The sequence below is a fragment of the Carcharodon carcharias genome, chromosome 27 (genome assembly GCF_017639515.1).
Source record: "Carcharodon carcharias isolate sCarCar2 chromosome 27, sCarCar2.pri, whole genome shotgun sequence".
NCBI classification, from domain to species: domain Eukaryota; kingdom Metazoa; phylum Chordata; class Chondrichthyes; order Lamniformes; family Lamnidae; genus Carcharodon; species Carcharodon carcharias.
Window position 1 is genome coordinate 8,277,331 of NC_054493.1, and position 26,485 is coordinate 8,303,815.

Sequence of the window (26,485 nt, forward strand, 5' to 3'; positions counted from 1 at the left end):
CAGAGTGAACGTTTCGAGTCCTTCTTCAGGGCAATGTTCAGATGAAGTGGTGTTAGAGATCTCAAAATTAAGGCCTTCCAGCCACATTATTTTGAAGTGGGCGTGTGAAAAGTTAGGGACCTCGCCAAGCAACATAGGTGCAATTGTTCCAGCATTGTCAAGTTCGGTTAAGCAGCAACAAGGCTATTCTATTGAGAAATATAACTAGAATTGCATATCATGCGTTTGGTTAGTTCTCCAACTTAATATTGACAAGTGTACCTCTTGAAAGCACATTTCCAAGTGTCAGGGGTGTTTTTGTACGGCGGGTTCTCACTGTGAGAATATTGGAGCTGGTGAGAATCTGATATTCGGACCCGGGACCAGACTCACTGTTGCTCCAAGTGAGTATGGAATTATTTGTACTTACTGGTGTTAGAGATACTTAAAGTGGGAATTTCTGATGAAATTTGAAAGGGCAGCTGTGAATGGTTAGAAACTTCAATAAGCAACATAAATGCAGTCGCTCTGAAATGGGAAAGATCGAGTAAGCTGAATTCATGGCATTCTATTGAGAGATATAACTGGAATGTCACACCATGCCATTGGTTATTTGCCTAGCCGATATCATTAACTGTGATAGGGAATAGAATTGAGCACGAAGAGTTTACAAACCTGTTTTTAGTTTGATTATTTGAAAAATAAATTAAACGTGAAACAAAAACAGAAAATTCTGGAGAAACACAACAGGCCTCACAGCATCTGGGGGGAGAGAGAAACAGAATTAACGTTTCGAGTTCATGTGACCCTTCTCCAGCGTAACATAAATGTGAATTATAGTCAGACATGAACGTCCATAGGAGAGGATTATGCCCTTCATTCAACATGTGAATGTGTCCATCCTTGAATTGGAAACAGGCAATTAAGTTTTAAATGGCTACATAGTGTTCCTATGGAATGTTCTGCAAACAGAAGATGTTATTAGGCTAAAAGAAAAAGAAAAATACCTGGAAAAACTCAGCAGGTCTGACAGCATCCGCGGAGAGGAACACAGTTAACATTTCGAGTCCATATGACTCTTCAACAGAACTAAGGAAAAATAGAAAAGAGGTGAAATTTGAGCTGGTTTAAGGCGGGGGAGGGGGGGGCGGTGGGGAGGCAGGTAGAGCTGGATAGAGGGTGATAGCCAAAAGATGTCATAGACAAAAGAACAAAGGGGTGTTGAAGATGGTGATATTATCTAAGGAATGTGCTAATAGGTGACATTGAGGGTAGAAAGCAGGACGAGCAAGGTACAGATAGCCCTAGTGGGGGTGAGTTGGGGCGAAGGGAAAGGATCGAAATAGACTAAAAGGTAGAGATAAAACAATGGATGGAAATACATTTAAAAATAATGGAAATCTTAGGCTGCTTGCATTTAGAAGTGGTCACACAGTAATGCTGTCAGTTTGAGCTGCAGGGTTTGTGTTATGGGATATGGCATCGTGTGGGTTATGGCAGTGCTGACAAACTATATTTTGGAACTGGGACTAAACTAACTGTTGAACCAAGTAAGTGGTGCAAATGGTAATATATTGCTCATATAACTGGTCATGTTCAATGAGTCTAATAACCATTTTGCATCGGTTAGTGCTGAGAAATGAACAGAATTAACACATGGGGGTGCGGGAGGGAACTGGATCTTGTGCCTTATCCGTGTGTCACTAATGATGGGCTGAAATGAAGCAAATGCAAACATTAGATACAGGTACTTATAATGAAGTGAATTTGCAGTCGGTTTTCGAAAGTTTTCGCAAGGAACTGGCCCAGTGTTGTGTCAGTGAACAGGGGGCATTTCACACTGGGACAAAATACAGGCAGGCTAAACCTGAAACTACAGTTTGCGACATTGAAGTCATGTTCTTGAATCGGCCGATTTCTGGATAGAATACTGTTTTGAATTAAAGTAGCAATGACACCCAATCTTTCGATTATATTCCTGCCTGCCCCTCTCACTATGAGAATCAGGTAGAGAAATAGTTTTTGTTAACTGGGATGTCACTATGGGAGCTGATAATGGCTACACATTCATATTTGGATCAGGCACCAAACTCACTGTACAACCAAGTAGGTATAGTCTTGTTTATCTGCACTATTAGTTAAAATATTTCCATTCACTGAGATATATTATAGTTATATAACAACAGGTCAGATGAAATGAGGCGACAATTCTAAAGTAATGTTACAATTGCAAAGATAAAATCTCATGTATTGAGATAGATTTTGTACCTGAATGCTGCATTGATAAGGTGGGGGCAGGTAGGTTTTTCAGCCAGGATGAACTGCAGACTTTATGTTAGGGAGTATAGCTCTGTGTGGATTATACTGGGGACAACAAACATATCTTTGGAGGAGGGACGAAACTAACTGTGGAGTCCAGTGAGTATCACAAACCGTGTTGAATGAATAACGGTAAGGGTCTCCAGCTTTAGAACGATCAGGAGTCAGACTATCAAAAAGTTTGGAAGATAGTGGGGTGATTTTAATAGAGCAGCTGACCAGCTCTGAGCAGCAATTAACCTAAAGAAAGGAAGTATCATAGAAAAGCCAGATTAAAAACAGAATACTGCGGGTGCCAGGGATCTAAAAGACTCGCTCGGTGATGAAGTTAGCACTACCTTGAGTTTCAGGGAAGGAACAATTTATAATTGATAGCAACGTGGGATAATCAGTTGGGAAATGTTTTGGTATTGGAATGTCAGGCTGCATGCATTTTGCTGATAAGGTGATTTTTGCCTCTGGGGCAAGGCTCAGTGTTTTGTCGAGTAAGTGAGATGTTTCAGGAAGCCACTTTTACATGCTAGAACAGAAAAGGCAAGTATAGCATGGAATGAGTTGATATGTGGATCAGGTGTTATTTTGCATGGTTAAACTCTCATCCCCATGTGCACTGTACGTGAGTAACTAAAAAAATGCAAATACCTATTGATAACATGCATTGGGGATGTGTTAGGGAGTGGAAATATTGTTCGGAAAGGGATTTTTGTTAAGGGGCATGACGGCGTGTGAACACTAACGAGTACAAAATAATATTTGGAGCAGGCACTGGGCTCACAGTTCAACCCAGTAAGTTGTTTACATCTCCAATTTTCTTTCTTCAGCCATTCGTGAACTTTGCCAGATTTAAATCTCTTCTTTGATGTTCACAATTATCTGTAATCTTTTCGGAATTAAAATGACGTTTAGTCCAACTGACTTCTTTAAAAGTCCCGGTTCTACCTTCATCCCAACTCTGACCATCCCAGGAATGGAAGACATCATTCGCACTGAGCTTTTGCATGTTATTTCAGATGACAGCTCGCTAAAGATGTAGGATAATGGGAGCGGTGCTATTGAAATAGCTTGCACTGCTCTGAATTCATGTGTGTGTTGTTGACCAATGCATGAATTGAAAATGGGTGTCGGAATTAGTCCATGTTACTGAATTGCTCGTGGGGCAGGCGGTGGTGTAGTGGCATTGTCAGTGAGCTAGTCATGCAACGTAAATGGAGCTGCGTCTCCAAATGAAACAACAGGCCTGAGAGCATCTGGGGGAGAGAGATTAGCAGAGTTAACGTTTCTAGTCCGTCTGACCCTTCTCCAGAGGATCATAGATGTGAATTGTGGTCGTATTTGAACATTTGTGGGACATCATTATGTCCTTCATTTGACATATGAATGTGTCCCTCCATGAATTTGAAACAGGCAATTAAGTTTTAAATGCTGCATAGTGTTCCTATGGAATGTCTTGCAAGTAGGATATGTTCTTAGGCTGCTTGTATTTAGAAGTGGGCACACAGTAATGCTGCCAGTTCGAGCCGCCGGGTTTGTGTTATGGGATATGGCATCGTGTGAGTTATAACACTGCTGGCAAACTATTCTTTGGAACTGGGACTAAACTAACTGTCGAACCAAGTAAGTGGTGCAAATTGTAATATATTGCTCATATAACTGGGCTTAAAACTGCCAGTCACATTCAATGAGACTTATAACCATTTTGCATCGGTTAGTGCTGAAAAATGGACAGAATGAACAAATGGGGGTGCGGGAGGGGTGGAGCGGACTGCATCTGTAGCTTTTTTCCGTGTGTGACTAATGATGGGCTGAAATGAAGCAAATGCAAACATTAGGCACAGCTACTTAGAATGAAGTGAATTTGCAGCTGGTCTTCAAAAGTCTTCGTGAGGAACTGGCCCAGTGTTGTGTCAGTCAACAGGAGGAATTTCACAATGGGACAAAATACAGGCAGGCTAAACCTGAAACTACAGTTTGTAGCATTGAAGTCAGTGTCCTGAATTGGGCGATTTCTGGATAAAACGTTGTAATGAATTAAATTAGCAATGACACCCAATCTTTCCATCATATTCCTGCCTACCTCTCTCACTGTGAGGATATGGTAGAGAAATAGTTTTTGTTAACCGGGATGTCACTGTGGGAGCTCGTAATGGTTACAAATTGATATTTGGACCAGGCACCAAACTCACTGTACAACCAAGTAGGTATAAGGTTGTTTATCTACACTATTAGTTTAAAATATTTCCGTTCACTGAGATATATTATAGTTATATAACAATATATCAGGTGAAATGGGGTGACAATTCTAAAAGAAAGTTACAATTGCAAAGATGCAATCTCATGTGTTTAGGTAGATTTTGTATCTGGCTGCTACATTGAGTGGGTACGAGTAGGTATTTCAGCCAGAATGAGCTGCAGACTTTGTGTTAGGGAGTACAGCACTGTGTGTATTCTAGTGGAATCAACAGCCTTATCTTTGGAGGAGGGACAAAACTAACTGTGGAGCCCAGTGAGTATCAGAAACCGTGGGTCTATACCTTTAGAACGATCATGAGTCAGATTAGCAAAACGTTTGGAAGATAATGGGGTGATTTTAATAGAGCAGCTGACCAAGGTTGAGCAGCAATTAACTTAAAGAAAGGAAGTTACCTGAACAAGCCAGTGTAAAAGCAGAATACTGCAGGTTCCGGGGATCTGAAAGACTTGCTCCTTGATATACTTAGGACTACCTTGAGTTTCAGTGAAGGAGCCAGTGTTGTACGGAAACAGAAAAAAATATAATTGATAGCAATGTAGGATAACCAGTTGGGAAAGGTTTTGGTACTGGAATGTCGGGCTGCATGTAATTTTCCGATAAGGTGATTTTTGCCTCTAGGGCAAGGCTCAATGTTTTGCTGAGTAAGTGAGATATTTCAGGAAGCCCATTTTACATGCTAGAACAACAAAGGCAAGTATAGCATGGATTGAGTTGAAATGTGGATCAAATTTTACTTTGCATGGTTAAGCCCTCACCCCTATCCGCACTATATTTGAGTAACTAACAAAAATGCGAATGATTTATTGATAACTTGCATTGCGAATGTGTTATGGAGATGAAACATTGTTCAGAAAGCTATTTTTGTTAAGGGGTATAATGGCGTGTGAACACTAACGACTACAAAATAATATTTGGAGCAGGCACTAGGCTCACAGTTCAACCCAGTAAGTTGTTTACATCTCCAATTTGCTTTAATCGAGCATTTGTGAAATTTACCAGATTCAAATCTGTTCTTTAATCTTCACAATTATCTGTAACCTTTTCGAAATTAGTATGACGTTTAGTCCAATTGACTTTTTTAAAAGTTCCGGTTTTACTTTCATCCCAACCCTGTCCTTCCTAAGAATGGAAGACATTATTCGCACTGAGCTAAGGGTTTAACAATTTTTGCATGTTATTTCTGACGTGAGCTCACTAAAGATGTAAGGTAATAGGAGGGGTGCGACTGAAATAGTTTGCATTGCTCTAAAATCTTGTGTATGTGGTTGGCCCTTGCATGAATTGAAGATGGTGTCAGAATTAGTTCATGCTTCTGAACTGCTTATGATGACAGGGTGGTGATGTGGTGGTGCTGTAATTAGTCTAGTATTACACCATAAATGGAGCCGAGGGTAGAAATTGAACATCAATCTGACGTTGCCGATTGTCATAAAAGCAGATTACTGCGGGTGGAGGAAACCATGGGAAAAACTAATCAAGCCTTCCAGCATCGGTGGAGAGAGAAACGAAGTTAACCCTGCTCTCTTGAAACTCCAAAATGCTTTTTCTGCTTTTAGTGTCGTAAAAAGCCCTTCTGGTGGACTGATGAGCTTTAGGGAAGGGAATCTGCTGTCCTTACCTGGTCTGGCCTACATGTGACTCCCGACCCACAGCAGCGTGATAGGCTCTTAAATGCCTCCTGAACAAGGGTAATTAGGTATAGACAATAAATGCTGGCCTGGCCATCAATGAGTAAATAATAAAGGGCTCTGGATTGGGTGTAAGTCGGAATCCAAATGATATTTTGTCACTTCACTTAGTTTACATGGGTTAATAATCTACGGAGACATTTGCTGGGACGATTTTTGTTAAGGCTTTGGGCGCTGTGTGAATGCAGGAATGTCAACTCCTCCGAAATTTGGGAGTGGGACCAAGCTGGGTGTAGCACGCAGTAAGTAAGGCAGCACATTGATCAGTACAATCAGCTGTTTGAATGCCAGTATAAAGTAGGTGGGGTCGGCAAATATTATTGACATCTGCAAAAGGTTTCTCTTTAAATAGAGGCAGAGGTAATTCAGTGTCAGTACTAACGTTGGCCGTGTAAACGAGAGATCAGTTAATGTACATTATCTGCTATTATTTCAACGTACGGTGAAAATAGCTGTCTGCTGATTCTCCAAGAAATGTCGTTATAATGTTACAGCCAGCGACATGGAGAGGGCAGCATCGTGTATTAATCATAATGGAATCAAGTCATTCTAGCGGTGCTGGTTAAATGTTGCATCCCTCATTGTAATTGATTGTTTGAATTTGTCAGTAGATCACATCAGATCACAAAGGCAAGATTTCATTAACGACCTTTTCAATCAGCCGAACTAGCATTCAGAGGTGAACCTTGTCCCATGATATTCATTAATGCTAAATCGCTTTATCCCGCCAGCTCTGAGTTGAAGACTTTGAAGTTACGCCAAACGCTTATAACTTAGAAAACTAGCAGTATGATTTTTTCCCATTAATAATGCCAATGAGGGACCAGCACAAGCAGGGAGACAACAGTGGATTCTTTATTCTCAAACCGCACCATAACAACGTTGACAAGTGCGCTTCACGATAGCATGTTTCCTGGTAGCCAGAGGGTTTTTGTGAGGCACATTCCCACTGTGGGTCTGGTGGTGCTGGCATTAAACTGATATTTGGAGCGGGGACCAAGCTCGTTGTAACTCCAAGTGAGTATGGAAATCTTTTTATAAAAGCAAAATAATGCCTATGCTGATTTCCGAAACAAAAGCAGGAAATGCTGGAAAAACTCAGCAAGCCTGCGAGTATCGGTGGAGAGAGAAACGGAGTTAACCCTGCTCTCTTGAAACTCCGAAATGCGTTTTATGCTTTTGTGTCGGAAAAACCCATCTGTTTCACTGATGTCCTTTAGGGTCAGGGTTCAGCTGTCCTTACCCAGTCTGGCCTCATATGTGACACCAGACCCACAGCAACGTGGTTGGCTCTTAAATGCCCCCTGAACAAGGGCAATTAGGTATAGACAATAAATGCTGGCCTGGCCGTCAATGAATAAATAAGATAAAGCTCTGGGATGGGTGGAAGTCAAAGAGCCAATGATTTTTTGTAACTTCAGTTGGTGGGCACGTGTTACTAAACTACGCAGACAGTTGCTGGGAAGGTTTTTGTTAAGGCGTTGGGAGCTGTGTGAGTACAGGAGCAGCAATTCCGCTGATATTTGGGAGTGGGACCAAGCTGACTGTAGCACCCGGTAAGTAAGGCAGCCCGTTGATCAGTACAATCAGCTGTTTGAATGCCAGTAAAAAGTGGGTGGGTTGGACAAATATTATTGACTTATACCAAAAGTTTCCCTTTAAATAGAGTCAGAAGTAATTCGGTGTCAGTGGTACCGTTAGCCATGTAAATGAGAGATCAGTCAATATATATCACCTGCTATTATTTCAACACTAGGGTGAAAATAGCTGTCTGCCGATTCTCCAAGAAATGTTGTTATACTGTCACAGCCAGCAATATGGATAGTGCAGCATCGTGTATTTATCACAATGGAATCAAGTCACCGAAAGTTATTCTAGTGGTGCTGGTTAAATATTGCATCCCGGACTGTAATTTATTCTTTGAATATTGTCAGTAGATCACATCAGGTACAAAGGCAAGATTTCACTAACGGCCTTTGCAAACACCCGAGCTAGCATTCAGAGGTGAACCTTATCCCATGTTATTCATTCATATTAAGTCACTTTATCCCGCCAGGCCTGATTTGGAGACATTGAAGTTTCACCAAACGCTTGTAACTTAGAAAACTAGCTGTATGATTTTTCTCGTTAATAATGCCAATGAGGGACTCAGCACAAGCAGGGAAACAACAGTGGATTCTTTATTCTCAAACTACACCATAACTTAATGTTGCCATGTGTGCCTCACGGTAGCATGTTTCCTGGTAGCCAGAGGGTTTTTGTGAGGCACATTCCCACTGTGGGTCCGGTGGTGATGCCTTTAAACTCATATTCGGAACGGGGACCAAGCTCGTTGTAACTCCAAGTGAGTATGGAAATATTCATATAAAAGCAAAATACTGCGGATGCTGGAAATCTGAAACAAAAAGAAAAAATAATCTGGAAAAACTCAGCAAGATTGACAGCAACTGTGGAGTGAGAAACACTGAACGTTTCGCGTCCTTCTTCAGAGCTATGTTCTGATGAAGTGGTGTTAGTGATCTTAAAATCAAGGCCTTCCAGCCAAATTATTTTGAAGTGGGCATGTGAAAAGTTAGGAACCTCGCCAAGGAACGTAGATGCAATTGTTCCAGCATTGTCAAGTTCGGTTAATCAGCAACAAGGCTATTATATCGAGAGCTTTAACTAGAATTGGATATCATGTGATTCGTTATTTGTCCAACTTAATATTGACAAGTGTGCCTCTTGAAAGCACATTTCCAAGTGTCAGGACGGTTTTTGTGCGGCGGGTTCTCACTGTGAGGATATTGGAGCTGGTAATGCTCTCATATTCGGACCCGGGACCAGACTCACCGTAACTCCAAGTGAGTATGGAATTAGTGTACTTAGTGGTGTTAGAGATACTTAAACTGGGACCTTCTGGTGAAATTTGAAAGGGCAGCTGTGAATGGTTAGAAACTTCAATAAGCAACATAAATGCAGTCGCTCTGAAATGGGAAAGCTCGAGCACGCTGAATTCATGGCATTCAATTGAGAAATACAACTAGAATGTCACACCATGCCATTGGTTATTTGCGTAGCCGATATCAGTAACCGTGATAGGGAACAGAATTGAACAGGAAGTGGTCACAAACCTGTTTTTAGTCCAATTGTAGAAAACTAAATTAATCGTGAAACATAAACAGAAAATGCATGAGGAATTCTGACAGCATCTGGGGGGACAGAGAAGGATTTTTAACGTTTCGAGTCCATATGACCTTCTCCAGAATAACATAAATGTGAATTTTGGATGCTACATTGAGTGGGTAAGGGCAGGTATTTTAGTCAGAATGAGCTGCAGACTTTGTGTTAGGGAGTATAGCACTGTGTGGATTATACTGTGGCCAACAAGCTTATCTTTGGAGGAGGGACCAAACTAACTGTGGAGCCCAGTGAGTATCACAGACCATGTTGAGTGAAAAATGTTATCGGTCTATAGCTTTAGAATGAATATGAGTCAGATTAGCAAAAAGTTTGGAAGATAGGGTGATTTTAATAGAGCGACTGACCAGCTCTGAGCAGCAATTAACTTAAACAGAGGAAGTAACATAGACAAGCCAGTGTAAAAGCAAGATACTGTGCGTCCCAGGGATCTGAAAGACTCGCTCCCTGATGTTGTTAGTACTGCCTTAAGTTTCAGTGAATGAGCAAGTGTGTGGAAATGGAGCAATTCATAATTTATAGCAACGTGCAATAGGCACTTGGGAAAAGTTTTGGTACTGGAATGTCAGGGCACGTGAACTTTGCTGATCAGGTGATTTGAGCGTCAAGGGCAATGCCCACTGTTTAGCCGAGTAGGTGAGATGTTTCAGGACACCCATCTTACGTGCTAGAACAGAAAAGGCAAGTTTGGCATGGAATGAATTGAAATGTGGATGAAATTTTATTTCGCATGGTTAAGCTCTAACCCCTATGCGCATTGTACATGAGTAGCCATGAAAATACAAATGATCAATTGATAACTTGCATTAGGGATGTATTAGGGAGATGGAACATTGTTCAGAAAGCGATTTTTGTTAAGGGGTATAACGGCGTGTGAACACTAACAACTACAGAATAATATTTGGAGCAGGGTCTAGGCTAACAGTTCAACCCAGTAAGTTGTTTACATCTCCGAATTGCTTAGTTGGCCATTTGTGAAATTTACCAGGTTTAAATCTCTTCTTTAATCTTCCCGATTATCTGTAATCATTTCGAAATTAAAATGATGTTTGGTCCAATTGACTTTTTTTATAAGTTCCGGTTTTACCTTCATCCCAACTCTGACTTCCTAAGAATAGAAGACATTATTCGCACTGAGCCAAGGCTTTACCAGCTTTTGCATGTTATTTCAGACGAGAGCTCGCTAAAGATGTAGGATAGTGAGAGGGGTTGCTAATGAAATAGTTTGCACTGCTCGAAATTCTTCAGGAAACACTTTTTATGTGTGTGTGTGTGTGTGTGTGTGTGTGTGTGTGTGTGTGAAGATGGTGTCAGAATTAGGTTATGTTTCTGTGTTGCTCATGGGGGTAGACAGTGGCCTAGTGGCATTATCACTGGGCCGGTATTTCAAGGTAATGCTCCTTGCACAACAGATGATTGAATTTGAATCTAGTAAAAGTCCGGCATTAAAAGTCCGATTGCAATTGTCGTAAAAACTCATCTGGCCCTCTATTGCCCTGTGGGGAAGTAAACATGTGACCCCAGGCCCACAGCAATGTGCTTCAGTCTAAAATGTCCTCTGAACAAGGATAGGTAATAAATGCTGGTCTAGCCAGTAACGCCCACATCCCATGAGTGAATAAAAAATGCCTAGGTTCGTTCACGATTATGCTTCATTATTTTCCCGTGGATAAATTCAATCTCTGTTAATTGCCAGTCTGAAGAGTCTTCATTATAATTGGAGTGTTATATCGAAGGCTACATTAATGGCAATAATCAAGGTCCTTTGGAGAGTTCAAAATGAAATTACACAACTAAATAATAATAACAATCAGGCATTAAATGGACGCTTGATTTGTAAATAGGAGAAGCGTAATATTTGACCAGTCTGAGGTTCATGTAAAATTCTGAAATTTTTAGTCAAATTAAAAATTTTAAGGTAAGGTTTCAGGTAATGGGCAGAAGGTTTAGAGGGGATGTGAGGAAGAATTTTTTCACCCAGAGAGTGATGAGAATCTGGAACTCACTGCCTGAAAGGGTGGTACAGGCAAAAACTGTCATAACATTTTAGAAGAGTTTGGATGTGCACTGGCAATGCCATGGCATAGAAGGGTATGGGCCTAATGTTGGAAAATGGGATTAAGATAGTTAGGTACTTTTTGACTTGCGCAGACTCGAAGGGCCCAAGGGCCTTTTTCTGTGCTGTAGACCTCTATGACTCGATGACTCGATAACATTTAAATCCATCTGGTTCACTAATGCCCTTAAGAAAAGGACACCTGCCGTCCTTACCTGGTCTGGCCCACATGTGACTCCAGACCCACAGCAATGTCCTTGACTCTGAAACGCCCTCTGAACAGGGCAATTAGGGATGGGCAAGTAATGCTGGCCCTCACCCCACGAACGAATATTTTTTTTTAAAAAAAGCTTACTTCTTTTGCAAATCACTTTAAACCTGTGCCCTCTCGTTCTCGATCCCTTTACCAGCAGCTCCCTTTCAACCTTGTGCAGCCCCCTCATGATTTTAAACATCTCTATCGCATCTCCCCTCAGTCTTCCCCTCCCCAAGGAGAACAGCCCCAAACTCTCCAATCTATCCTCATAGATGAAGTTTCTAATCGCTGGAACCATCCTTGGACGGAGTTTTTGTGCCCGTGATTGACACTGTGTGAAAACTGGAGTAGCTTTTGACAAGCTGATATTCGGAGCAGGAACGAAGCTAATCGTAGCATCCAGTAAGCCTTAGAAACTTTTCGAGTCTCAGAAGTTGTGGTGGCTCATTCAAGCCTTGGTAGCTATACTTTTCTTGAAGCAATAAAAGGATAAGGAAAATATAAATAAATTCATTTGTTTGATGAAGTGTCATGCGGAACATGAAGAGGATGGGCCATTTTGCAGGTCATCTTATTTCTTTAAAATGGAGACAGAGGAAATGGGGAAGGGAAGAGACGGGCCCTGTCCAGCTATGGGAGGGATAGTAGCTGGAAGCCAAGTTGATGATACTCTACCACTTTAGTTGGTCAGCAAGGGTTACCAGGCTGATTCCTGGGATGGTGGGACTGACAGATGAGGAGAGATTGAGTCGGTTAGGATTATATTCGCTGGAGTTCAGAAGAATGAGGGGGGATCTCATAGAACCCTATACAATTCTAACAGGACTAGACAGGGTAGATGCAGGAAGGATGTTCCCGATGATGGTGGGGGAGTCCAGAACCAGGGGTCACAGTCGGATTTACGGGGGTAGACGATTCAGGACTGAGATGAGGAGAAATATCTTCACCCAGAGAGTGGTGAGCCTGTGGAATTCGCTACCACAGAATGTAGTTGAGGCCAAATCATTGTATGTTTTCAAGAAGGAGTTGGGGCGAAAGGGATCAAAGGATATGGGGAGAAATCGGGAGCAGGCTATTGAGTTGGATGATCAGCCATGATCATAATGAATGGCGGAGCAGGCTCGAAAGGCCGAATGGCCTACTCCTGCTCCTATTTTCTATATTTCTATGCTTCTATTTAACTATGGAAACCTTTGGCTGGGAAGGTTTTTGTAATGGCGTTAGGCGTTGTGTGAGTACAGGTGGAGGAACTCCACTGAAATTTGGAAGTGGGACCAAGCTGATTGTAACACCCAGTAAGTAAGGCCACCTATTAATCTGTAAAATCAATTTGTAAACGAGCAGTTTGAAGCACATGATTTAGTCAAATATTACACCAAGCGTTACCCATTGAATAGATGCAAAGGTAATTTGATATCGGTCTTAATGTTGGGCATGTAAATGAGAAATAGATAAATATGTGCACAGCCGCTATTATTACAGTGTAAGGCGTGGCTCCCATTTCAGCTGAGCTCCCTTGTTCTGGAGTCGCCACCGAAATGATTCATCGACTCCATCGGTTCTCGGCTCCTGGAACACTCTGGCGCTCACTGCTTGGCTCTGCTTGCATTAGCCGCTGTAACACGAGTCCAAGCGGTGAATCAGCGAGGAACCTACAAGCAAGTTGCCGGGAGAATAGGGTGAAATTTCAGCCTGGCCTGAATTCACGTGGGCAGGTCAATAACAATGTAGAAGAGTTATACAGCACAGAAACAGGCCCTTCGGCCCATCGCCTCCGTGCCGACCCTCAGCCACCAATAGTTTGTAAAGACTATGTCAACTGAGGTGCTGGAGTGGGGGGAGGGGCGGTGAGGAGGAAATATCGATGTCGAGGGTTTTAATGAGGCAACTAGCACTTTTGAGTACAGCCATAGGCTCGTGAAACTAGGTCACCTGAAATTCCCTTAAAACGGAAGCCAGGGAATGGGGAAGGGAAGAGGTGGGCCCCCGTCCAGGTATGGGAGGGGTGGAAGCTGGAAGCCAAGTTGATGGCATTCTGTCACCTCTGTTGGTCAGCAAGGGGTTAATGAACGCTGTGAGCTGTCGGCTGGGAGGGTTTTTGTCATGGCGTTAGACGTTGTGTGTATTCCGGGGGTGCAACTCCACTCATATTCGGAAGTGGGACCAAAGTGACTGTAACACCCAGTAAGTATGGAGTCATATAATCTAATTGTTCAAGGCAGTTCGAAGTACATGGTTGACTCGAATAGGTTTAAGCTACTGTTGATACTTTGCAACGGTGGCATAGTGGAGTTGTCATTGACGTGGTCATTTAGCGACCTAGGGTGGTGCTCTCGGGACCTGGGTTCGAATCCCAGCACAGTAAATCGAATTTGAATTCAGTAGTAAAAAAGGAATCTGAATGATTGTCGTTAAAACCCATCTGGTTCACTAATGTCCCTTAGAGAAGGAAATCTGCTGTTCCTACCCGGTCTTGCTTACATGTGACTTCGTCAAGTGTGAGTTGGGGACGGCTAAATGCTGATAACTGAGAAAGCTAGCATTATAACCGTTACCATTAATAATGTGATTGAGGTCACCAGCACGAGAATGAAGGCAACTGAATGAACAACGGGCTTATTAATTTATTTTTAATCTACGCCCTAACTTAAAATTGACAAGTGTGCCTCCTAATTACACATCCCTTGGTACCCGGAGGGTTTTTGTGAAGCACGTTGTCACTGTGGGGTTGCTGGAGCTGGGTATAAGCTCATCTTCGGAGCAGGGACCAAACTCACTGTAACTCCAAGTGAGTATGGAAATATTTATATTTAGTTGAAGTGATGTTGGAGATCTATACATTAAGATATTCCAGCGAAATTTAGAAGCCAAAATGTGAATGGTTAGAAAAGTCACCAAGCGAGATAAATGGTTCCTACATTGTAAAAGTTCCATTAAGCAGCAACCATGGCATCCTACTGAGAAATATAACTAGAATTTCATATCATGCCATTGGTTATTAGTTTAACCAATATCATGAACTGGAATGTGGGAGAGAATTGAACAGGAACAATTTTCAAACCTGCATTTAATTTAATTGTAAGTATATATACATATATATTAAACGTGAATTGTGGCAGATAATGCATGTGATAAAATGCATTATTACATATAATGTTCTAATTTGGCACAAAATTGCAATTTGGTGTTCCACTGAAATGCTTTCCAAACAAAAAAAATTCTCAGATCAGTCCAATTCATGGGCTGACATATTGCCAGTTGGAGTTGCAGGGTTTGTGTTGTGGAATATGGCATCGTGTGAGTCTTGGCAATGCTGGCAAACTGCTTTTTGGAACTGGGACGAAACTAACCGTGGTACCAAGTAAGCGTTGTAAATATGGTCAACTTCATTCTGAAGAGTCCTCTGGACTCGAAACGTTAACTCTTTCTCTCCACAGGTACTGAGTTTTTCCAGCAATTTTTGTTTTTGATTCAGATTTCCAGCATCCCACAAAGTATTTTACTTTTATATTATTGTAAATATGGTCATTCGTTCTTCATACAACAGGGCTTAAAACTTCGGGCGACGTTGAACGAGGACCATTTTCCATCAGTCAGGACTTTAGAATCAATAATAAACAAATGGTCGGTGGGGGTGGGGAATGCATCCATAACCTTTCCTGGGTGTGACTACTGGTTGACAGAAAGGAACCAAACGCGAATATTACCTGCAGGTAATCATAACCAAGTGAATTTGCAATTGGCTACCTCAAATTTTGCGAGCAACATGTCCAGTTCCAATTAAAGGGGCCATATTTCAACACTGAGACAAGGCACAGGCAAGCTCAACCTGAAACTACAGTGTACGAAATTAAATTCAGTTCTGGGATTGGACGATTCCTGGATAGAATGCTGTAGCAAAATGAAGCAATAATGTCAGAAAAACTCTCAGGTCATATCCCTGCCCTATCCCTTTCACCGTGATATTCTGGTAGGGCCGGGTGCAGGAAGGTGGGATTAGAAAGGGCACCTGGGTGTCCTCGGGCTGGCATGGACAAGATGGGCCGAATGGCCTTCTTCTGTGCTGTAACTTTTCTATGGTTCTAAGAATAGTTTGTCAACCGGGCTTTTAAGGCGAGGAGATTGTAACAGCTTAAAAGCCCCATCTGGATCAGGCACCGTTCTTAATGTACAACCAAAAAGATATAAGGTTGTTTAGTTAGACGATTAGTTAGGACATGTCAATTCACTGAGATATATCACAGTTGCATAATGGTTGGTCAGGTGACGTCGGGTGGGAATTCGAAAGTAATGTTACAATTCAAAAATCAAATGTCAAATATTGAGATAGGTTTAGTATCTGGATGCCACGTTGAGTAGGTGAGGGTAGGTATTTGAGCCAGAATGAGCTGCAGTCTTTGTGTTAGGGAGTGTAGCACCGTGTGGATTATAATACGGGCAGCAAGCTTATCTTTGGGAGAGGAACCAAGCTAACTGTGGAACCCAGTGAGTATCACAAAACCGTATTAGATTAGCAGCTTTAGAATGACCTTAGGTCAGGGGAACAAAATGCTGGGAAGATGATGGGGCAATTTTAGTGAAACAACTGCCTAGGCCAGAGCAATAGTTAACCGAAACAGAGCAAGTAATATCGTCAAGCCAGAGATAGACTGTCATGAAGTTAGGACTGCCTTCTTGAGTTTTCGTGAATCAACCCGTGTTGTGTAAAAAGTGAGGAACACGGTATGTTGATGACCCATAGAGAAGCGTAGAAAGTGTTCATGGTGAGGCTTTCAACACCTTTCTACAATTCAAAAGCATGTGTGCATTTTATATTTATAAGTATATTCATGTCACTGCTCAACGGTGGCCCTTGAGCCAGTGGGTCTAAGCCAATGCATGTCGTATTAAAGGTTCTTTTCTCATGAGGCGCCTTCTGAACGGATCTGGTTTGGTGTCAGTTGTCCCAGCAACCTGTCCTTATTTGGGGCCAGTGCATTATTTTCCAAAGTGGCAAGTAATGGAAATGCCTGGGAAATGGCTGGTTGGGGAAGGTTTTAGCATGAGCACAGCAAGCTCTGTCAGCTTTGCCGATAAGGTGATTTTTGCATCAGGGAGCAGCCTCGATGTGTTGCCAAGCCAGTGTGATGTTTCAGAGTGTCCATTGATTTTGTAGTTGTTCAGAATAGCGTGTCTGGTGCTAACACATTCCCTGGCAGCAGGAAGGTATTTGTGAGGCGCGTTGTCACTGTGGGGGATAATACAGCCGGGTACAAGCTCACCTTCGGAGCGGGGACTAAACTCACTGTAACTCCGAGTGAGTAGACAAATATTTATATCTAGTGGAGTCATGTTGGGGAATCCATGCATTAAGACCTTCCAGCGAAATTTGGAGCACTTAGAAATGTTACCGAGCAAACAATATGTGCAAAATGGTTCTAGCATTGCAACAGTTCCGTTAAAGCTGCAGAAATGGGCTTCTTTTGAGAAATATAACTGGAATCTCACATCGTACCATTGGTTATTTGTCTAGGCAATTTCATGAACTGAAATATGGGAGAGAATCGAACAGGAAGAATTCGCAAATCTGTGTTTAATTCAATTGTAGAAAAAGTGTGCTCAACGTGAATTAGTTTTATATCCATTCACGGGGTGTGTGCTTCACTGGCTGGGCTAGTATTCATTGCCCATCCCCTACTTGCCCCTTGAGAAGGTGGTGGTGAGCTGCCTTCTTGAACCGCGGCTGCCCATGTGGTGTAGGTACTCCCACAGCGCTGGTAGGGAGGGAGTTCCAGGATTTTGACCCAGCGACAGTGAAGGAACGGCCGATATATTTCCAAGTCAGGGTGGTGAGGGGCTTGGAGGGGAATCTCCAGGTGGTGATGTTCCCATCTATCTGCTGCTCTTGTCCCTCTAGATGCTAGTAGTCCTGGGTTTGGAAGGTGGCTGAATCGTGGCAGATCATGCAAGCGTTAAGCTTCACGTGAGAAAATGCCTTATTTCTTATCATATCTGGACTTAGCCAAAAACGGCAATTAAGATGCCGCCATAGCGTTTCACTTAAATGCTTTCCAAACAAAATGATCCTCCGAAAACCTACATTTAGAAGTGGTTACCTGGTAGTCAGCCAGTGGGAGCGGTATGGTTTGTGCAATGGAGTATGGCATCGTGTGTGCTTGGCAATACAGGCAAACTGCTTTTTGGAACTGGGACTAAACTAACCGTGGAAACAAGTGAGTGTTGTAACTGGCCGGTCATTATTCATATGACTGGGCTTAAAACTGTGGGTAACGTTTAATGCATCCTGTGAGCACTTTGCATCGGTTACAATCAATAATTTTGCAATCAGCAGTGAACAAGAGAGAAAAAATACTTCACCCATCACCATTTTTTCGGAATGAAAGGAACCAAACGCAAATATTAGCCACGGGTCATCATCAGCCAGTGAATTTGCAATTGGTTTCCGAACGTTTAGCAAAGAACTGTTCCAGTGCTGTGTAAGTGAACAGGCGGGAATTTCACACTGGGACATAATATAGAAAGGCTAAACCTGAAACTACAGTTTGCAACAGTGAAGTCAGTTCCTTGAATCGGGCGATTCCTGGATAGAACACTGTAACGAATTAAATTAGCAATGGCACCCAATCTTTCCATCATATTCCTGCCTACCACTCTCACTGTGGGAATCTGGTAGAGAAATAGCATTTGTCAACCGGGCTGTCACTGTAGGAGATGCTATTGGCTACAAATTCATGTTTAGATCAGGCACCAAACTTACTGTACCACCAAGTAGGTATAAGATTGTGCATTTATACTATTACTTCCAATGTTTCCACCCACTGAGGTATGTTCCAGTTATGTGAGTATAGGTCAGGTGAAATGGGATAACAATCCTAAATCAATGTTACAATTCAAAAATCAAGTCTCATATATATTTAGATAGGTCTTTTACCGGGATGCTATATTGAGTAGGTGGACGTAGGTATTTGAGTCAGAATGGGCTGCAGACTTTGTGTTAGGGAGTATAGCACTGTGTGGATTATGCTGGGGGCAACAAGCTTATCTTTGGAAGAGGGACTAGGCTAACTGTGGAACCCAGTGAGTATCACAAAACCATATTAAATTAGCAGTGCCATGACCAGTAGCTTTAGTGTGATCTTAAGTCAGATGAGCAACATGTCTGGAAGATTGGTGGGGTAATTTCAGTGAAATAACTGACAAGGTCAGAGCAGTAGCTAAAAGGAGCCGAGCAAGTAAGATCGTCAAGCCAGAGTTACACTGTCATGAGTTTTCGTGAAGCAACCAGTGTTGTGTAAAACGTGAGCTGATGACCCATGGGGATTAAGAGAAAGTGTTAATGTTGAGACTTTCAACGCCTTTCTACAATTCAAAGGCCTACGACCATTCTACGTTCACAAGTATATTCGCGTAATGGGTCAAAGGTGAGCCTTGAGCCAGCGGTCTCAACCAATTAACGTTGTATTAAGTACTCTTTTCTCATGAGGCGTCTTTAGAATGGGTTCGATTTGATGTCAGTTATCCCAGCAACCTGTCATTATTTGGGGCTGTCCGGTCTATCTATTTGTCAGTCTATCAATATATTTGTCCTGTCAGTCAATCTCTCTGTCCAGTCGCACTGTCAGTCTCTTTGTCCTGTCAGTCAATCTGCCTGTCAGTCCATTTGTCCTGCCGGTACATCTGTCAGTCCATTTGCCCTATCAGTCTATCTGTCAGTCTATTTGTCCTGTCGGTCTATGTAGTTGTCAGTCTACTTGTCCTGTCAGTTTGTTTGTCCTGTCAGCCTATCTATCAGTCTATTTGTCCTGTTAGGCTATTTGTCTGTCAGTCTATTTGTCCTGTCGACCTTTCCAGCTGTTAGCCTATTTGTCCTGTCAGTCCATTTATCTTGTCAGCCTGTCTATCTATCAGTCTGCTTGCCCTGGCAGTCTATCTGTCAGTCGATTTGTCCTGTCGGTCTATGTAACTGTCAGTCTATTTGTCCTGTCAGTTTGTTTGTCCTGTCAATCTGTCTATCTGTCAGTCTATTTGTCCCATCAGTCTGTCTATCCGTCAGTCTCTTTGCCCTGTCAGTCTGCCAGCCCTGCCCTACAATCTATCATGTTAGTCTACTTGTTCTGTTAGCCCATCGATATAACCTTCTCTCTCCTGTTTTAATGCGCTTCTTAAAGCTTAGGTGCTTCACCTCTACTTTGGTCAGCTACCCTAATATTTCTTTATGTGCCCAGATGTCAAGTCTTGTTGGCTAATGCTCCTGTGAAATGCTTGGTGGCGCTCTACCCCCTTCGAGGGTGGCAAGTAATGGCAATGGCTGGAAACCTCTGGTTGGGAGAGGTTTTTGTATTGGCAAATCAGGCTGTGTGAACTTTGCTGATAAGGTGATTTTTGGACCTGGGACCAGGCTCGATGTTTTACCTAGTAAGTGGCATCCATTTTATGCTTCAGAACACAAGAGAGTAGAATGGCGTCGAATTAATTGAAATTTGGCTCAATTTTTATATTACATGATTATTATATGATTACATGATATTAGGCCCTCATCCCCGTGCTTATGCGCTTTGCAGGTGAGCATCTGCCGAAATGCTAATGATATATCGATAACTCCCATTGGGAGTATGTTGGGGGGAGATAAAGCATTGCTCAGGGAACGATTTTTGTTAAGGGGTGTAACGGTGTGTGAACACTAACTTTGAAATAACGTTTGGAGCAGGCACAACACTCACAGTTCAACCCAGTAAGTTGCTCCCACCCCATTTTGCTTTATTTTCCAATGTACAATTTGTAAAAAAAAAGTGCCAGATTGAATGTCTTCTCTAACCTCCCCGACTGCCTTTAATCGTTATCGAAATTAATATAATGTTTAGTCCAATTGCGCCCTGACTGTCTCGAAAGCACCGGCACTACTTGCAACCCAACTCTGACCTCCCTGAGGGTATAAGGCATTCTTAACACCGAGATGAGACTTCGCAAGTTTCTTCAAAGCATTTCGAACCAGGGCTTGCTAAAGATGTAGAATAATGGGAGTGGTTCCATTGCTCTTAATTCTTCATGAAATGCTTTCGTGTGTTTTTTTTTGTGTTTGGTTGCCCTTGCTAAATCTGTACAAATTGAAGATGCTTTTGCAATTGTTGAATGGGCTTTCAAGAGGTTATGAGTAATTTATAGAGGCAAGACCAGACAGTGTTTTGCAATCAGTGACGAATGCAAATTTTAAATTCAATGAAACGTCTGGGATTAAAAGTCTAATGATGACCATGAAACCATGGTCGATTGTTGTAAAAACCCCATCTGGTTCACTAATGTCCCTTTAGGGAAGGAAATCTGTTGTCCTCACCTGGTCTGACCAACATGTGACTCCAGACCCCACAGCAATGTGGTGGACTCTTAAAACGCCCTCTGAAATGGGCCAAGCAATCATTCAGTTCAAAGGGGGAAACGAGGGACGGGCAATAAATGCTGGCCCAGCCAGCGAAGCCCACATCCCACGAATGTTTTTTTTTTATATGAGAAAGAAAACGTCACAATAGAAAGTAATGCAATTGATCCAGCATTACACCTCTGTAATGTGGGGTCATTGTCACTCACGAGAAGCCTACTGTTGGGTAGGTCAGTCATATAATCTAATCTTTGAACAGATTAGGAGAGTAAGTTTTTGCACTGGCATATCACACTGTGTGGAGTATGACAATAAACTCAAATTCGCTTCTGGAACAAAGTTAACAGTAACGCCAAGTGAGTTAAGCGCTTTAATATGAGTACTAAGCCAAATAATCGTCATTGAATAAATTAATTAGCATTACAAACTCGAAAGCTGCTATGTTACAGCAGAAGCCTCGAACCAAGAGATGAAGTCCAATGCTAGACCTTGCTGCGTGCTTATCACACGTGGTTGTCTCTATCTAGGAATAAATGTTTGGAAAGCTTATAGATATAAGTAGCAATGGCGACGTACACTGGATATAGTATTGGCTTAAGGCGGGAATTATGCATGGACATGTCTGGCATCTGGGCACCCGCATGAAATTCCGGGGTGTTATACCTGCAGACAAACAGATAGACAGCCAGCAGGGCAAAACCATATGTAAATTAAAGTCTCGGATAAAATGGGTGCCTGTCACTTTAAATTGCCTTCGTGAGGTAGCCAAACAGTGAGAATTAACTCAGGAGGTTTTTGTTAGGCTTTATTGGACTGTGTGAATGACGCAAGGGACAAGATTATTTTTGCAAGCGGGACCAGACTATTGGTGGAACCCAGTAAGTGTTGTGTTTTGAAAGAAACCTTGATGAAAAGCAATGATCACGAATATTTCAGAAAATGGAGAGAAAGAAAAAACAAGATTGCCTAATCATTCGAAGTCACTGAAATGAAATTGGGAACAATCGTTACCAATTGTAGCGCTATATAGGGGAAGTAGCATTTTCTTCAGTTCTGTTGCAGGGATAAGTTATTGCGTGGATTCTGGGGAACGTGTTAAAATGATATTTGAAAGTGGCACTAAGTTCATTGCTCAACTAGATAAATATATTTTTAAAATATTCAATATTCGTTATCCAGAAACCAATTCCAATTAAGTTGCAGACATTGCTATTATTTTGGTCAAAATAACGCACACTTTGGCAATAGGCACCCAGCAAATGTAAAATTGAACTGTATATTTTACAGCCTGTAAAAGGATATTATTAAGCTATGAGGCCAAGTGATCCGAAAATGGGCTAAATAAGCTTGGAGCAATGCAGGGCTAGAGACGCTTGTGAATAATTTAAATTGATAATGCATAAATATAACATTCAGCTGAGACCATAGAGAATCTGAATGTTTGTTATAGGTAAGGGGGTTTATGAACAGGCGTGTATTGCTGTGTGAATAATGTCAACACGCTCATATTTGGATCTGGGACCAAACTGACAGTGAAACCTAGTAAGTGAAGTGCAATCTGAACTATTTATGATGTCAGTCAGAAAAATGCTTTATTAATAGTTATTGTGTGCTTGCTGTGATTAAAGGTCGAGAAAATCTATCAGGAACCTGTCTTTAGAAATGGGAAGGCTGAGGGGTCAGCAAATAGGGATACTCAGCATTGTGGAGGATTTGATTTAAAAATAAAAGCTATGGTGCATGTTGTTCCACTTGTTAGTGAAGCCGAAAGCAGGTGGGGGGAAGGGGGGTGTTGGTGGTGGTGTGACAGCAATGTAAGATGGTCGCTAATAAACCTAGTGAATGTCTCTATTCAGAGACTGGTTACAATGTCGACCTCGATGCCAGCATGGGGCACTTAAAACAAAAATCATAGGTGCATGCAAGAGGAAACTAGATAAGTGAACGATGGGGAACAGAAGGGAAGCATATGCAGAGAGGGTGAGAAGAAATAGAATGGGATGAGACTCATGTCTAACATTAACAAGGGGGTGGGCAAGTTGGACCGAGTGGCCTCTCTGTGTGCTGCAAGTTTGATGCAATTCCATATAGAGGGTTAATTGTTATTGGAAGGATTAACTGCTTGGGAAAGATAAAGACTCCAAAACTGAAATTCAGTTCAAAACCGAGCTCAGTAAACGGGTGATTAGTCAAGAAAATAGCAGTTGATGCAATTGCCTGGGAATGCTGCCTGGGGAAGGTTTTAGCGTTAGTGCATCAGGCAGAATGAATCTTGGTGTTCAGCTGATATTTGGCTCAGGCACCAGGCTCCATGTTATACCAAGAAAGCAAGATGTCTGCTCCATGCTGCAGAGCAAGAAAGAGAAGCTCTGGTATCATTTCAATTGAAACCTGGCTCTGATTGCTGCTGCTGTAATTTGACCCTCGCCTCACTGCCCTTTTTCATTTGGAAACGACCAACTGCAAGGAATGCAGTTTAATTTATGTTGGGTGCGGGTCATTCATGGAGATGAATCGTAGATCAGCAAAGGATTTTCTTGTTCCGTTTTATTTTGGATTGAGTTTTGAATCCTACAAAATGACAACGCTTGGAGTTTAACCAATTATATTACACACAATTAAATAAAGAACAGCAATGGGCCATTCGGCCCAAATAGGCCTTACCAGGCTCCACTCTCCACTTGAGGCCCTTCCCATCCATCCTCATCCAAACCCACCAGTAAAGCCCTCAATCCTATAACCCAATCCCTCCTGATCTAGCTTCCCCTTCAATGCATCTGCACTATAGAAACATAGAAACTAGGAGCACGAGTAGGCCATTGGGCCCTGCGAGCCTGCTCAGCCATTCATTATCATCATGGCTAATCATCCAACTCAATAGCCTGCTCCCGCTTTCTCCCCATATCCTTTGACCCCTTTTGCCCCAAGAGCTAAATCTAACCCTCCTTGAAAACATACAATGATTTGGTCTCAACTAACTACTTTCTAATTATATAATGATGGTATTCCAAGATACACAATGGCCAAATCTAATTATATAATGATGGTATTTAAGGATACACAATGGTTAAAATCTAATTATATAATGATGGTATTAAAGGATACACAATGGTTAAAATCTAATTATATAATGATGGTATTCCAGGATACACAATGGCAAAATCTAATTGCCAATCAGAGCTGAAATGTTTTGAAGTTAGTGTGAGGGGAGTTTTTGCTAAAGGGCACAACACTGTGTGAATACAGGAGGCAACTATAGGCTTATATTTGGAAGAGGGACAAAATTAACCGTGGAGCCAAGTAGGTATTCATTAAATAACTGTGGAGCATCTATTTACCTACAAGTATGTTTTGGGTGCAGGTACAATGTATGAAATAATGTATCTGCACATCCAAGTAATCCTTAATATTGGGACATTTATATCACTTTTTACTGAAGAAGGATACGATACCTCGCATTATGTGAGGTGGTTCTGAATAACGCATTGAATTGTCTGTTGTTATACGTCTTATTAAACCTAAAATTGATATCGGGATTGAGCGATTACCTGGATTCACTTTCCTTTGGGAAAATTCCAGATAATGTGATGGGAGGCGAGGGTAATCTGGGATTCTCGAGAAAACTGAACTGGAGGAACACAGAATGGGCTATATAGATAGGGACGAGGTGAGTGTATGGACAGATTTGAAGAACACCGTTCAGTTTAGAAGAAGTATTCTGAATGTGTGGCAAACAACATTGTTTTAGGATAGTGCAGGTTCCTGAAAATGTATTTGAAGGCTATTTTTGTAAATCCTGGGAGGACAGCCTGGTGGCTGAAGAACAAATTATGTAAACTATTTAGAATATTAGTTACATAAGCAGAAATGCAGTCATCTGTTTTGCCTAAATAGAAACGATTAGTTAACTATGTGTGTGTGAGTGTGTGTGTGTGTGTGTGTGTATGCGTGAGTGTGTGAGAGTGTGAGTGTGAGTCTGAGTCTGTGTGTACATGTATATGTGTATGTACGTGTGAGTATGTGTGTGTGTGTGTCTATGAGAGTATATGTGTGTGAGAGAGAGTATATTTGTGTGTGAGTATGTGTGTGTGTGTGAGAGAGAGAGAGAGTAAATGGGTGTGTGAGTGAACATATTTGTGTGTGTAAGCATATTTGTGTGTGAGAGTATATGTTTGTGTGAGCATATGTGTGTGTGTACGTGTGTGTATATGAGTGTGTGAGTTTGATTACATGTGTGTGTATGAGTGTTAGTATGTGTCAATGTGTGTGTGTGTGTGTGTGTGTGAGTATATGTGTTTGAGTGAGTGTGTGGAATGTGTGTATGTATGAGTATGTGTGTGAGTATGAGAGTGTGAGTATGAATGTGTGAGAATGAGAGTGAATATGAGTGCGTATAGAAGTGTGAGCGTGTGAGTTTGAGTATATGAGTATAAGTGTGAGTGGGTCAGTGTATGAGTGTGTGTGCACATCTGTGTTTGTGTGTGTGTGTGTATGTGTGTGTGTGTGTGTGTGTGACTGCTTCCGGCTATACAACACCTGGGGTACCAGGTTGTTATTGCTGCAGTCGGGGAGATGGACGAACAGAAAATATATTAAACACACGGCCAGGATAAGCGGACTGACAGGCAGAAAGGCAGATGAACGGGGAGAAATGCATGTAAACCTACCTCGGAGGCAAAATGGGCGCCTGCTCACTTAAATTGCATCGGTAAGATAGACAAAGAACAGTAATTAGCCCAGAAGGTTTTTATTAAGCAGTGTAGGGCTGTGTGAGGGATGGGAGCTACAAGTTTATTTTTGGAAGTGGGACCAGACTAATCGTGGAACCCAGTAAGTGCTGTATTTTGAAAGAATAACGTCTCAAACCTGATTGAAAGAAACTATAGGATTATCATGAATAATCTAGAAAATAGAGCAATTGAATTTCTTAGTTATTTCAAGTCATTGAGTTGAGAATAAGCCAGTAGCGAAAGTGGTGGTACTTTGGGAAGCAGCACTCTCCTGGGTTCTTGTAAAGGGGGAACTCACTGTGTGAATACTGGAGGATTTGGTAAAATAGTCTTTGGAACTGGCACCAAAATCACTGTTAACCCCGGTAAGAATTCAAACTATTGAAACAGGGGCATTAAGCTGCAGGCAAATGATAAATCTTGGTCAAAATAATACGTCAACGATCTGGCCAAAATTAAATTACATATATATATATATGACCGACAAAAGCTAAATTGATTAGAGCGAGGTGAGAATAATGAGACATCAGGCGTGTGTTAAAACTGTAATTTAGCCCTTCGGTAATGCATGTTGTGTAACATAAAGTTATAGGCATCAGGTAAAGGGTTTATGCACTGGCCTGACATGCCGTGTGAATATGCTCAACAAGCTA

At 41.9% G+C, this 26,485-nt stretch overlaps 1 protein-coding gene across 1 annotated transcript in view; it reads left to right on the top strand.

The window, feature by feature from the left end:
- Positions 1-26,485, top strand: part of LOC121270132 — a 152,094-nt gene that overhangs the window by 79,885 nt on the left and 45,724 nt on the right. Inside the window, exons 5-6 of the mRNA XM_041175449.1 lie at positions 19,033-19,150; positions 20,017-20,144. Coding sequence (XP_041031383.1) covers positions 19,033-19,150; positions 20,017-20,144 — 246 coding nt within the window. The remainder of the gene's footprint in view (positions 1-19,032; positions 19,151-20,016; positions 20,145-26,485) is intronic.